The following is a 13,325-nucleotide window of genomic DNA, read 5'->3' as shown; positions in this document are numbered from 1 at the left end:
AAAATGCCAAGTAGGTTTTAGGTGCCCAAAACACGTCATTTGTTGATTGGTTGTTTACTTTCTCCGTAAGTAGTTTTGTAATCAATAAACTATAATACCGTTTGAATGTTAGTCTAGAATGACGCTTTAAAAGTAATCACACACAGCAGTTTCAAAATGTCCGTATATGACTATACCTCATAATGCACAGTCGAGCACATCAAGTATATTTACCAGATATGACACGCAATATTACGGTAACCATCGATATTGTTTTGTTTTGCTCTTCAAAATACTTAACGAAATTAAATCCTGTTCGTCAAATTGACATGTGTGTTTTAATAAAACGCAAATGTTTTTTTTTTGGCAAGTCGACGATTATGAACATGTCACAGATCAGGTATATAAAACATACCAAATTGACTATTGAGAATTCTCAACTATTACCACAGTACGACGAAGTCTACTGGTATAATCTGATATGCTGATTTCCTTGTTAACTTAAGGGGTTCATTTAATTACTGAATTCTGATTGGTAGCAAAGGAAATGTAGGCCTACTGGAATACTATTGGATGGTAAGTTGGTAGTAGGACCATGTCCATCCCTTTGCAGTAATAAATAAAGTTGAGCCACCTGCGACCATTACAATGTCCTACCATGCTAATGTAGGAGTGGGGAAATCTTATGCTTACTACTGTTTTAATCATTTAGTACAATTAATAAGAATAAAGAATACACTTAACAATATACAACAAATAACACAAGTACACGATGCAGTTTAACACTGTTCTCGACTATAATCATTTTGGTATACTTGAGCACAGTGATGATAAAGAATAGGATAAACTTAACAAAATACAAAAATAACATTAATGTACGATCCAGTTTAACACTGTTCTCAACTATAGTCATTTTGGTATACTTGAGTACAGTGATAAAGAATAGAATAAACTTAACAAAATATAACAAATAACATTAATATACGATCCCGTTTACCACTGTTCTCGACTAAGTGTATAGTCATTGTGGTATACTTGAGCACAGTGATAAAGAATAGAATAAACTTAACAAAATATAACAAATAACATTAATATACGATCCCGTTTACCACTGTTCTCGACTAAGTGTATAGTCATTGTGGTATACTTGAGCACAGTGATAAAGAATAGAATAAACTTAACAAAATATAACAAATAACATTAATATACGATCCCGTTTACCACTGTTCTCGACTAAGTGTATAGTCATTGTGGTATACTTGAGCACAGTGATAAAGAATAGAATAAACTTAAAGATGTATTGTCCCTTGAAACACAAAAAAATGAAGGTCAAAATATTATAAATTTAAATTGGCCATATCAAAGTAATATTAAAGTTATTCACTTTAAGTTGAAAATTCGAGACAAAAACAAAAATTTTGCGTAATTAACAGCTAAATTAATTTGATAACATTTCGTCTGGAAAATCGAAATTGAAAAAGTAAACAAAGATTTCAAACCATGAGTATACATTATGCATGATGCTAATTAGGATTGTTTACAACTCGTCACGGTTGAGACTGGGTGTTTTCACACAGATCGCGAGGAAGTTTTATGATTATGCATACAGAGTAGCCAAATAAGCGCGTTGCATTATGAGATATGTTTTGATCGAAAACTTTGACTGGAAGTCAAAGTTATTTTTTGAACCAAAAAAACGTTTGTATTTCAGTTAAATGATTTTTTTTCCCACTAATTTTTGGTGAAAGTTAATAACTATTATGATACTTCAAAATGACCCACTTTTTTTTTGAAATCTTTTTTTTTTTTTTTTTGGAATTTGACAAAGGGACAATACATCTTTAATATACAACAAATAACATCAATGTACTGTAAATAACTAAAATGAGCGAATGTGTATGCAAGTGTGCATAAATGTCACTACTGATTAGTATTAATACAATTTGGATTAGAACATTTACCAGAAAGGTAGAAAAAACATAAAACCTTTGAGAATTCTCAATAGCCAAAATGGTATAGGCTGGTAATAATATCTGTCTTACACGTGGTCTAGCGCCCTCGTACCACAGGCTAGCCCAAAAAGGAACCACAAACAGTCTGGGTTTCCGCCATACAGGTGTTTGATGACAAGATTTAATACATTCTACATTTTCACTATCCGCCTAAAACAACTATAATTTTAACAACTTTAAAATAGCTAGCAAGAAAAGTATATACAGAGAGTAAACTGTCAAGTATCATTTTGTGATGGTTTTCAACATGCCAAGGCCGGTTAGCTCAGTCGGCAGAGCGTCGTGCTAATAACGCGAATGTCATGGGTTCGAGCCCCATATCGGCCAGGTGATATTTTTTTTCTTTAGCATTCCTGTCACATATGTTTTTAAAAAAGATAAAGTTGTTATTTATATTTATTTCGTTGTTGTTTGAATCCGTTTTTAAATTGAATTTTATGTAAATATTAAACATTTGTACACTTTTACAAAACTGTACCGGCAATTCGGTCGTTGAGGGCTCCTGTCTTTTTAAAGGGCCGGCCTCTCTGTTGTTCAACGTGTCTGCTTCGTCTAGACTACTGTAGGCCTGGCCCACATTTTGTGTGCATATTGCATCATTTATTTCATCTTCTTCCACAACTTTCTATTAAAATATGTCTGCCGATCAAGGCGATATGCCACTGGGGTGAGTATTACTCTATAGTATTAAGTACAGTATATAGTAAGTAGCCTAGCTAAACTGAGGGTAGGCTAGGCCTCTATCTAGGGGAATCCCTATCTAGTAGTAGGCCCAGGCAGGCTTAGTTTAGCATATTTTTTAGAGAGGGGTAGGCCGGCCTACAGTAGTAGTAGTAGCTCTCGATAGTACTAGCTGATAGCTAGTCGGCGGAGGCTAGCTAGGTCTAGAGGTCGCCTGCTTATACATTACATTACTCAGCCTGACAAACACTTGACTTGTCTAGTAGAGTAAATACAGTTAAAAAAATTGTGGACATTATTTTTAAAAAAAGGAAAAATGACTCTACTACCAACCCCTCTACTCTAATTCTGTCCTGAAAGTTTCCCCATAATGTGGTTCTACTGAATGCTTTAAATGGCATATCTTATTTTAGGCTAAGGCCTATCTTATTTTATGTTTGAGTATATTAAAAATCAGAGCTTATTCTTCCCGTATTGTTTTATTTCAGGCCTGATGGTCAACCAATGTCTAAAAAAGCATTGAAAAAGCAACAAAAAGAAGCAGAAAAGGCTGCAAAAAAAGCTGAAAAGGCAGCAAAACAGGTTTGTAGATAGTCCTAGTATCTGATTGATTTTTTATTTGGTGCCATATTTATTTTATTTCTTTACAGTGTAGCCCTGTCCTGAGTGTGTTTAATTTGACAAAAAGCTATTGATTGTGAATGTGAGACCAGTATTTAAAACTACTGTCATCGAATTTCCACTACCATTTAATTGAACTATTAAAATATAAAACCAATTGTTTATTTTTTGTTTAAATGTGGTATAATTTCACCCTTTCTGTTGTTTTTTATTGTGTTAGGCAGCTGAGGTGGAGGCAACAGAAGTGGATGATTTTGCAAAAGATCGTTATGGTGTCGCACCTCTCATTCAGTCTCAGAATGTCCCAGGTTAGTAAACTTCATTCTTGGCATTTGACATCACATACTGTATTATGATATTTAAAGTTATGCAATGAAGTTGATAATGTTTCGTTCTAGCCTTACCAAGTTTTTTCTACTGTATGTATATTTTTCTTTTCTTGTTTTAACTGTAGACCGAACTCTTATAAAGCTTCAAACTCTAGGAGTAGAAAAAAATGGTGAGACGGTATGGGTGCGTGCAAGATTACATACAAGCCGTAGTAAAGGTAGTTCAATTTAGTTCTTATGGTATATCATAGACATTATCTTATACTAACTAGATGGTCAACTAGGTGGCAGCAAAATGATGTAAACAGGACAGGGACTTCTCAACATGGCTGCTGTATCAAAATAAAATTATTTTAAAAATAATACCACATAAATTGGTATATATTTTTTCAGTCTTTATACAACTAACTCTCTTATTAATAGCATTAAATGACGTAATACTTGGCAAAATAGAATGTTGCTAATTAATGTACTTGATTTGTTTAGCACCATAGCACCTACAATTTTCATTCTGAATATTTCGGTACATACAGAACATGCCTATTGAAATTCAAGAAAATCGTTTCATTGATAATTTCACAAATAAAAAAAAAGAAAAATCTGTAATTCTTTTAACATGGGCCAAAGTATCAGTGCTTTCATTTCTTGATATCGGTTCAATTAATTTTTTCTTTTTTTTAGGTAAACAGTGCTTTATTGTCCTTCGTCAACAACAGTTTACTATACAGGGACTGGTAGCAGTTAGTGAAATCGTCAGTAAAGGAATGGTTAAATTTGCTGCAACGTAAGATACTATTATTATTCATAATATAACAATAATTAAAACCTAAAATTTGTGTGGAGTTGGAGGGTGCAGTGGATATTTGATTAATAGAGACATTTATTTAAATACTTATATACACAGTCATAAAACAAATTTGTTAATCGTTTTTTCTTAGTGTCACTAAGGAGTCAATTGTGGACATTGAGGGCACTGTCCTTAAAGTTGGACAAGCGGTTGAAGGATGTACTCAACAAGATGTAGAACTTCATGTCAAACAGGTAATAAACCAGTTGGTTTAAAGCTCTGTCTACACTATCAAACTTTATGATGTGTGCCCATATATGGACATGATGATGTCATATCATTACCATACTTAAGCTCTGTCTATACTATCAAACATTATGTGACAAAAAAATGTGCCCATATATGGACACAGTGACGTCATATCATTACCATATCTGGGTATATCACTACTATATTTAGGTACATCACACTTTTTTGTCAAACTAGTTTGATAGTGCAGACAAAGCTTTAAGCATATCACTACCATATTTGTGCACATTTACACTTTTTTGTCAAACTGGTTTGATAGTGCAGACAAAGCTTTAAGCATATCACTACCATATTTGTGCACATTTACACTTTTTTGTCAAACTGGTTTGATAGTGCAGACAAAGCTTTAAGCATATCACTACCATATTTGTGCACATTTACACTTTTTTGTCAAACTGGTTTGATAGTGCAGACAAAGCTTTAAGCATATCACTACCATATTTGTGCACATTTACACTTTTTTGTCAAACTGGTTTGATAGTGCAGACAAAGCTTTAAGCATATCACTACCATATTTGTGCACATTTATACTTTTTTGTCAAACTAGTTTGATAGTGCAGACAAAGCTTTAAGCATATCACTACCATATTTGTGCACATTTACACTTTTTTGTCAAACTGGTTTGATAGTGCAGACAAAGCTTTAAGCATATCACTACCATATTTGTGCACATTTACACTTTTTTGTCAAACTGGTTTGATAGTGTAGACAGAGCTTTAAGCATATCACTACCATATTTGTGCACATTTACACTTTTTTGTCAAACTGGTTTGATAGTGCAGACAAAGCTTTAAGCATATCACTACCATATTTGTGCACATTTACACTTTTTTGTCAAACTGGTTTGATAGTGCAGACAAAGCTTTAAGCATATCACTACCATATTTGTGCACATTTACACTTTTTTGTCAAACTAGTTTGATAGTGCAGACAAAGCTTTAAGCATATCACTACCATATTTGTGCACATTTACACTTTTTTGTCAAACTGGTTTGATAGTGCAGACAAAGCTTTAAGCATATCACTACCATATTTGTGCACATTTACACTTTTTTGTCAAACTGGTTTGATAGTGTAGACAGAGCTTTAAGCATATCACTACCATATTTGTGCACATTTACACTTTTTTGTCAAACTGGTTTGATAGTGTAGACAGAGCTTTAAGCATATCACTACCATATTTGGGCACATTTACACTTTTTTTGTCAAACTGGTTTGATAGTGCAGACAAAGCTTTAGCCTGTACATTGAAATGTTTGTAGAATTAATTAATTTTGCCAACATTTTTTTGCTTGTTAGTTTGATTGCTCATTTTGCTAATTAGATTTCGTACAAACTAGCAAAGATTTGCTAATGATAGAAAAAGTTTCTAGCTCTTCTGTACATCATTGCAGTATACAGTATGTTCAGAACATCTATTGCAGTTGGTTAAGTAAGTCTACTAATTTGGCTAATCACGTTCTACTTTTACTTACAGATGTTTGTTATAAGTGCTGCTGAGCCTAGACTACCATTACAAATTGATGATGCATCCAGACCGGTGACGGAGGATGAGGATGGTAACCAGGGACCAACTGTTAATCAGGACACACGATTGGACAACAGAATCATTGATCTTAGGGTTAGCTAATTATAATAATAATTTATTGAACATACACTTTTGTAACAGTAGCACACTTCGACATGAATGTACTAAAAATATTAAATTTATAACAATAATAATAAACAATAATGACAACCAAAGAGTACCCGGCTATGTACAATTCACCCCCAATGTAGTTTCTACAAATTCCCATTTTTCTTCAATCAACATAACATTAATGACATATAAATTTAAATTAATACAAATAATATACAGTAATAATCAAACATTTTTTGACGAGACTCTTACATTGTTTGTTTTAATTATTCAAATGTAATGTGAAACAGAGTTATTCAATTGCAGTTTCAATATTTACTGTATTCTACCTTATGAATTTAAATCTTTATCCTGATTTTCAAATGTAATAATCCTGTTTGTTTGCGAAAAAATGATGTAAACTTAAATGTGTGAATTTTCTTTCTGTTTTTAGACAACAACTAACCAGGCTATATTTCGAATAGAGGGCGGTGTTTGTGAACTATTTAGGGAAGCATTGAGAGCAGAGGGTTTTACTGAAATACATACACCAAAGATTATATCAGGTGAATTCATTTACTTAGTTTTTATTTGAATAAAAAAATATTAATTTGCCTATTAATTGGTAATTGTAATTTTATTTAAGATTCGACCTACTGTAATAATTGATTTTATGAGTTGGTACTGTGTCTTAGTGGTTGACGTGCTTGCATCCCAGGGTCCTTAGTTCAAATCATGTCACAATTTCATGAATGCAGCACCACTACCTAAGTTTAATATGAGACTAGGTTTACAAATAATTTACTTTCCTGTTATGTATTTGTTAAATTGTGTTTATATAATAATTTATTTAATTAAAATAATTTTATACATGTTATTTTCCAGTAATATTATTGTATTTTCTTTTTTTCATGTACAGCTGCAAGTGAAGGTGGGGCAAACGTCTTCCAGGTTTCATATTTCAAGACAAAAGCCTTTCTTGCCCAGTCTCCTCAACTTTATAAGCAGATGGCAATTTGTAGTGACTTTGATAGAGTTTTTACAATTGGAGGAAGTTAGTAGAGTACATTTCCTGTATACCTTATTTATAATCTAGAAATTGATTATCTGGCATCAGTATTATTGATAGTGGCAGTTGTTCTGCATACTTCTAAATACCTCTTCTCAACTTCTTTTTATTTATGTGAAGGCCCCATGATTACAGTTTACCACAATATTTAAAAAAAAAAGAAAAAAAGTATAAGCAGTATTTTGAAGGGTATGTGATCTGGGAAAGATCAAAATATATTGAATTTGTCAATGACTGTTTTGTTATGTAACCTATTTCCTAATATGTACCATAATGATCGAATTTACAAAATGAGAAATCCATTTCTTCAGATAACCCATTTTAAGCATTCATCTATTCAACTATCAACCTATAAAAGTTGTGCACTAATTCACCCATCCATTAAGATACCTATCCATATTGTGCATGCATTAATCCATTGAACCAATCAATGTAAATAGCTTGACTATTCAACTCCATATTTCTTTATATAGTTTTTCGGGCAGAAGATTCCAATACTCATCGTCACTTGACAGAGTTTGTTGGCTTGGATGTTGAAATGGCCTTTAACTATCATTATCATGAGGTGAGCTAATTGTTAATTTTACATCTAATTAAACCTTATAATAGTAAACACTTACTGTAATACTATACTGTACTGTATGTGGTTTCACAATATTTGTATGGTCCCTAATGAAAATACAGTAGAACCCCTATTATGTGGACACCATTGAAAACAACAAAGTTTCCACTCCAAAATGAGGGCCTCTGCCGTAGTGAACTAAAATATGTTTGGATGCTCTTTGAAATAAATAGACCTCATACATAATATTACCTTAGTTGGTTTAACCTCGTAATGTATTTTGATTGATTTATCACTTTATTTCTGAATATTCCATATATAAACGGAAAATCACACTAAAATAGGATTTTTTTTGCTTTTTGTTCTGTGAAATATAGAATAATCAATCAATCAATATTTCTCAAAAATATTCTGAATGAAAATTTTATATTAAAAAGATTTTAATCTTTGTTGTGCTTAACAGGTTTTGAAAGTAATAGGCAAAATGTTCAATTACATTTTTGCTGGCTTGCGTGACCGATATGCAAGTGAGATCAAGATGGTCAGCAAGCAGTTTCCTGCGGAACCTTTCAAATTCCTTGATCCTCCACTTATACTGGAGTTTCCTGAAGCTGTTCAGATGTTAAGAGATAACGGTGTTGAAATGGGAGATGAAGATGATCTCAGGTGAGTGAGATACAATTATTTATTTTATCTTATGTTACCATCGCCCAAAATGCGTAGTACACTCCTTGCCTACATTTGAATCTTCTAAGTAGTTTAGTTAGTTACAGTATATATATATTTTGGTCTTATAGCACACCTAATGAAAAGTTCCTTGGAAAACTTGTAAAGAAGAAGTATGACACTGATTTCTACATGTTGGACAAATACCCATTGGCTGTCCGTCCTTTCTACACCATGCCTGATCCGAACAATCCAGTAAGTGCTAAAGAAACTACAGTATATAAAAATTGGTTTGCGACCGCTGTCTTGGTGAATCTTAGGCCGTGTTTCCACAGCCAAAAATTAACCGATAAAAATTTACCGATAACAAACTCCCTGTGGAAATGGGGTTTAACCGATTACACTCGAGAAAAATGAACGGATAATTATCTCATTCGAATCGGATAAATGCGATTTTTAATCTTTGACCTGAAGGACAAATTGTTGCAATGTGATTGGGTCTCTGGTTGTTTTGCACTTTATTGGTTAAAATAATAATTTAGTTTTGGCTGCGGAAACACAGCCTTAAAGTTAAATACTTTACCTTTTTTAAAATTAACAGAAAGCATCAAACTCTTACGATATGTTTATGAGAGGTGAAGAGATTTTGTCGGGAGCTCAGAGGATCCACGACCCAGAACTGTTGGTAGAGAGAGCAAAAGCGCATGAAATACGTAAGTAAACATAAAATATTTTATTTTGTAAACATTTGCTTGTGTAACATTATTTTTGGTATTTTCTCCAGCAAAGTCTTATTTTACTGACATTGTGTTTTTGGAAAAAATATTTTTTTTAGCTTTGGATACCATCCAATCTTACATCGACTCTTTCAAATTCGGAGCACCTCCACACGGAGGTGGAGGTATAGGTTTGGAGCGTGTCACCATGTTGTACCTCGGACTTGATAACATTCGTAAGACTTCTATGTTCCCACGTGACCCTAAACGTTTGACTCCATAAAGTGACAATGATAGTTGTCACAGGTTATTTTTTGGCATTAAATAGTGTACTTATTTTCTCCATTAAGTTTGTAGAAATAGAATGTTCAACTCGGAACTAAATCAGTATTTGTACGATTACACATATATACAAATAATTAATTTGCCAACTAATTTTTTATTTAATTCAGTAATTATACTTTATGATTTGGCTAACACCTACTGGCGATTAGAGACAAGATAATTATTATAAAAAAAATGAAATAAATATAATATACTGTATTTGTTTTAAGCCTCAGAAGAAGTTTGTGTGAATTTTCTCGTTTTCCTTTGTAATATGATCTATATTAAAAGAGTTTATAGACAAAACGTGAACACCATTTTACAGTATTAAAACGTTTATAAAACGATATGTTTAAAAAGCAACTAAAACATAACACGAATTTCCAGAGTTTTTTTCGTGTTCAATATTCCATAGGCATTGTTTTTATGTGCCATTTTCCTAAATAAAGAATTACCCCTCTTTATTCGTCCAAGGCGAATCCGTGGTGGGGAAAATATAATAAAAGATATTAACTATGAAATCTTGTAGTTTTTAATTTTTCATTATGTTGTTCTGTTCTGTATACAACATTCTTTTAAGTTTGACACACATCAATATACACAGTAAAACGTTAGCAGAAAGGAAGTAGATGTTTCATTGTAAAAACAATCATTTGTTGTTGTACACTCTATACTAGTGCTATTTTTGCCTTTCAGATACAAATACTCATTTGGACCCATCATAGAGATAATATCTCTATGATGGGCCCATACAACGCCTTCAAAATGTCTTCCCCACCCTGCCATTCATGCTTGTCTGGTTTCAAGGTCCTGTTTTGATCTAGACATCAACTACGATCGTCAAGTTATGTTGTTAAATATTTAAGTATCCAAAGGCGACTTAATCAATATTCATTGTATACCAACGTATTATAGTCATTAGACCTTGTGTTCATAGGCACATTATACTTATTGTTTTATGTATACACACTGGCATTGTTTCCAATGTTGTTCCAAACTTTGGTCTATTGTTTCCAATTCAAAAGAGGTAATCTTGATGGGTCTCTTTACATAACAACTTAATTTTATTTTTTTTAATTTATTTTATTTCAACAATATTTTATGAGGGTGGTCCATCCAGCATCAGCTGATCATTAGGGACCCTCAAACAAACAGTAAATACAAAATAAACTATAAAAACACAAAATTAATAGTGATGTTCTGTTTTTTTTGACAGGCACGTCTGGTGTCACCGGTAAGCCTTAAAACGATTATACCTCAATTAAACACTTCAATGTCATTATTGTCCTTAAGGCCGGCCATGCAGTAGAACCACCTCCTTGGGGACATATTCCATGACACGAACGAGGGTCGTGTTTGAATAATACGGACAGATCCTTATTCAGGGGACACTCCCGAAGGTGTTGCCTTCATCAGAGTTCTACTGTATCTATTTCTATTAAATATTGTACGGTTACAATAATAGTTGTTGAAAAATATCGGGTTTGAACAATACCATGAAAGTCCCAGTGGTCTAATGGTTAGGACATCTGCATATCAAGCAAAAGGTTCCGGGTTCGAATCTCGGTTGGGGAAACTTTTTCTCATTCTCACAGATTTCCTCATCTTATCGTTTCAAGTTAATTAATCAATTTCCAGTATATCACCGGGCGTTTTTGTTTTGCCTGTGGTGTTTATAATACATACATACAATATATTGCAATATGTAGCACAAACGAGTGTTTGTGGAACAATATATGATTAAGCCAATGTCATCTGTTTCCAAGATGCATTTTATAGCTATCATCAGTGATCCTCACTACCGGTGTCAGTCGTATTATTTATTTGCTTGAATGTGAATGATGATGGTTTGGCCCAGAAACACTATTGCAATCCTTTGACTTCCGAAAGTACCGGTATTGGGGTAAAGGTTATTTAAGCAGTACAAATGCTATACAACTACCATGCGAATGAATCGTGTAAGATTCGAATTCATCTGTTTTATATAATTATAGTAAAAAGGCATACCCCATAATGCCTATCTTGGTGATTTTTTATACACGTTCAGTTATCATTTTCTAAATGTTCAACAGATTCCTCACGATAGGTATCCAGCATAAATGTAGGAAATAATATCGCTTTTTGAATTTCACTAGAAAACAGGGCAATTGTGCTCGGGCTGGTTTTCCCAACTAGAATTAGACTACGGCCTGGTAGTTTCCCCCACCTCCTCATTTCACCAACGGAAATTCCACTCAAGATGAGTTTTCACAGTAGTTACTATCGAGCAGTAAAGATATTTTAAGGTAAAAATAATATTAAGTTAATTTCAAGACCCACCAAAGACTTACAAACAATTGAAGAACGTTTTAAATGGAAATCGGGTTTTGACACAAAAGTCATTTAAGTTTACCCTAAATGAGACCAATTGTATCCCACGTGCTTGATGGAATTCCAAAGTGTGTTGTTGCTAAAAATGGACATGATCTCTCACCTAATGTTAATGTTACGACGTGTTGATATATCCTACATCAATATTTCTTTTTGACCTAAATATTTTTTTTTTATTCACCGAGGAATAGTTCATAAATCTGATTCAAATCTTTTGTAATTTGATTTATAAAAATTATTTTTATAACGCGCGTGATGTGAAAGCATTAACAGAAGTTTAAATCATGTTTTAAAAATTAGAGTGTTACTTTGATATGATAATGCACGGTTCGCAAAAATGTATGGGCCAAGGACTAATAGATTCAAATTATTGCAGATATATTGTCCCCCTAAAAAATATATATTTTAAAATTTGTTTTTAATATGCCATTTTAGTGTCGCATAATAGTTATTCACTTTGACCAAAAACCGGATCGAGAAAAAAAATTATTGAAAAAAAATGTAATTTAAAGCGAACCATACTTAAATTGTCTGTCAGACAAAGGTTTTTGTTTAAAATTAAACGTTTCTTTTTGTCTTTTTATAAGTGAAATAATTTATTTTTTTTTTTTGGTTTTTTTTTACAGAAGTGAATATCTTTATTAAAACTGCAAAATGGCCTATTTAAAGTCTGATTTTATTAATTTTTTGAGGACAATACATGTTTAATGTATATATATATATATTGTTGTTGTCTCCCGTTCGGTGTTTTTAGTTAGTTTAATCCCTTCTCTCTCCGTGGAGAGTGGACCCTGGTTTTTTATTCCGGATATTTATGTCGTGCCCCATAGGCGGATTCGAAGTGTTCGGCAAATACAATGCGAAGAATCGAACAAGTTACAAGTTCAGTACTTTACGATGAACCCCTCTAAGTATGGATCCGCCCTTGGTACCTTCCATAACTATCATTATCATGATGCGTGCAATCAATCGCTGCAATAATTGTTAAGAAATGTATTAGGCCTAACTACCTACAATACGGTGTAACCAACCGTTACCGGTTTTCCCCAATTACTGTACTGTATTGTAAGCACCTGCATTTTTGGTTGAAAAACCTCATTTATTAAAACTATGAACTACGGGTAAATTACTCAGTAATCGCAATAGTCTGTAATAACAGTTTTTATAAGAAATAATAACATAAATGAAACTATAAGAAAGTATATACGATACACAGTCTAGTCTGGCATATCGTGCATCATGTACATAGATAATTTGTTTTTCAATTTTGTCAGAGAAGTGG

At 32.8% G+C, this 13,325-nt stretch overlaps 1 protein-coding gene and 1 non-coding gene across 2 annotated transcripts; both read left to right on the top strand.

Annotated features, from left to right (window-relative positions):
• Positions 1-2,245: 2,245 nt before the first annotated feature.
• On the top strand, positions 2,246-2,318 carry Trnai-aau (transfer RNA isoleucine (anticodon AAU)). Its single transcript has one exon. It is a non-coding gene; the product is annotated as a tRNA-Ile (tRNA).
• Positions 2,319-2,519: 201 nt separating this feature from the next.
• Positions 2,520-10,194, top strand: LOC144841091 (aspartate--tRNA ligase, cytoplasmic-like). The gene is made up of 14 exons (XM_078697276.1): positions 2,520-2,658; positions 3,161-3,254; positions 3,514-3,601; positions 3,748-3,840; positions 4,304-4,406; positions 4,561-4,663; positions 6,196-6,339; positions 6,791-6,902; positions 7,256-7,390; positions 7,879-7,970; positions 8,431-8,633; positions 8,765-8,888; positions 9,235-9,346; positions 9,469-10,194. The coding sequence occupies exons 1-14, from the start codon at positions 2,627-2,629 to the stop codon at positions 9,630-9,632; spliced, it is 1,599 nt and encodes a 532-aa protein (XP_078553402.1). The 5' UTR covers positions 2,520-2,626; the 3' UTR covers positions 9,633-10,194.
• The last annotated feature ends 3,131 nt before the right edge of the window (positions 10,195-13,325 follow it).

The sequence above is a fragment of the Antedon bifida genome, chromosome 1 (assembly GCF_963402885.1).
Source record: "Antedon bifida chromosome 1, ecAntBifi1.1, whole genome shotgun sequence".
NCBI classification, from domain to species: Eukaryota; Metazoa; Echinodermata; class Crinoidea; order Comatulida; family Antedonidae; genus Antedon; species Antedon bifida.
Note: the sequence above shows the minus strand (reverse complement) of the source record. Positions and strands in the feature narration are given on the sequence as shown.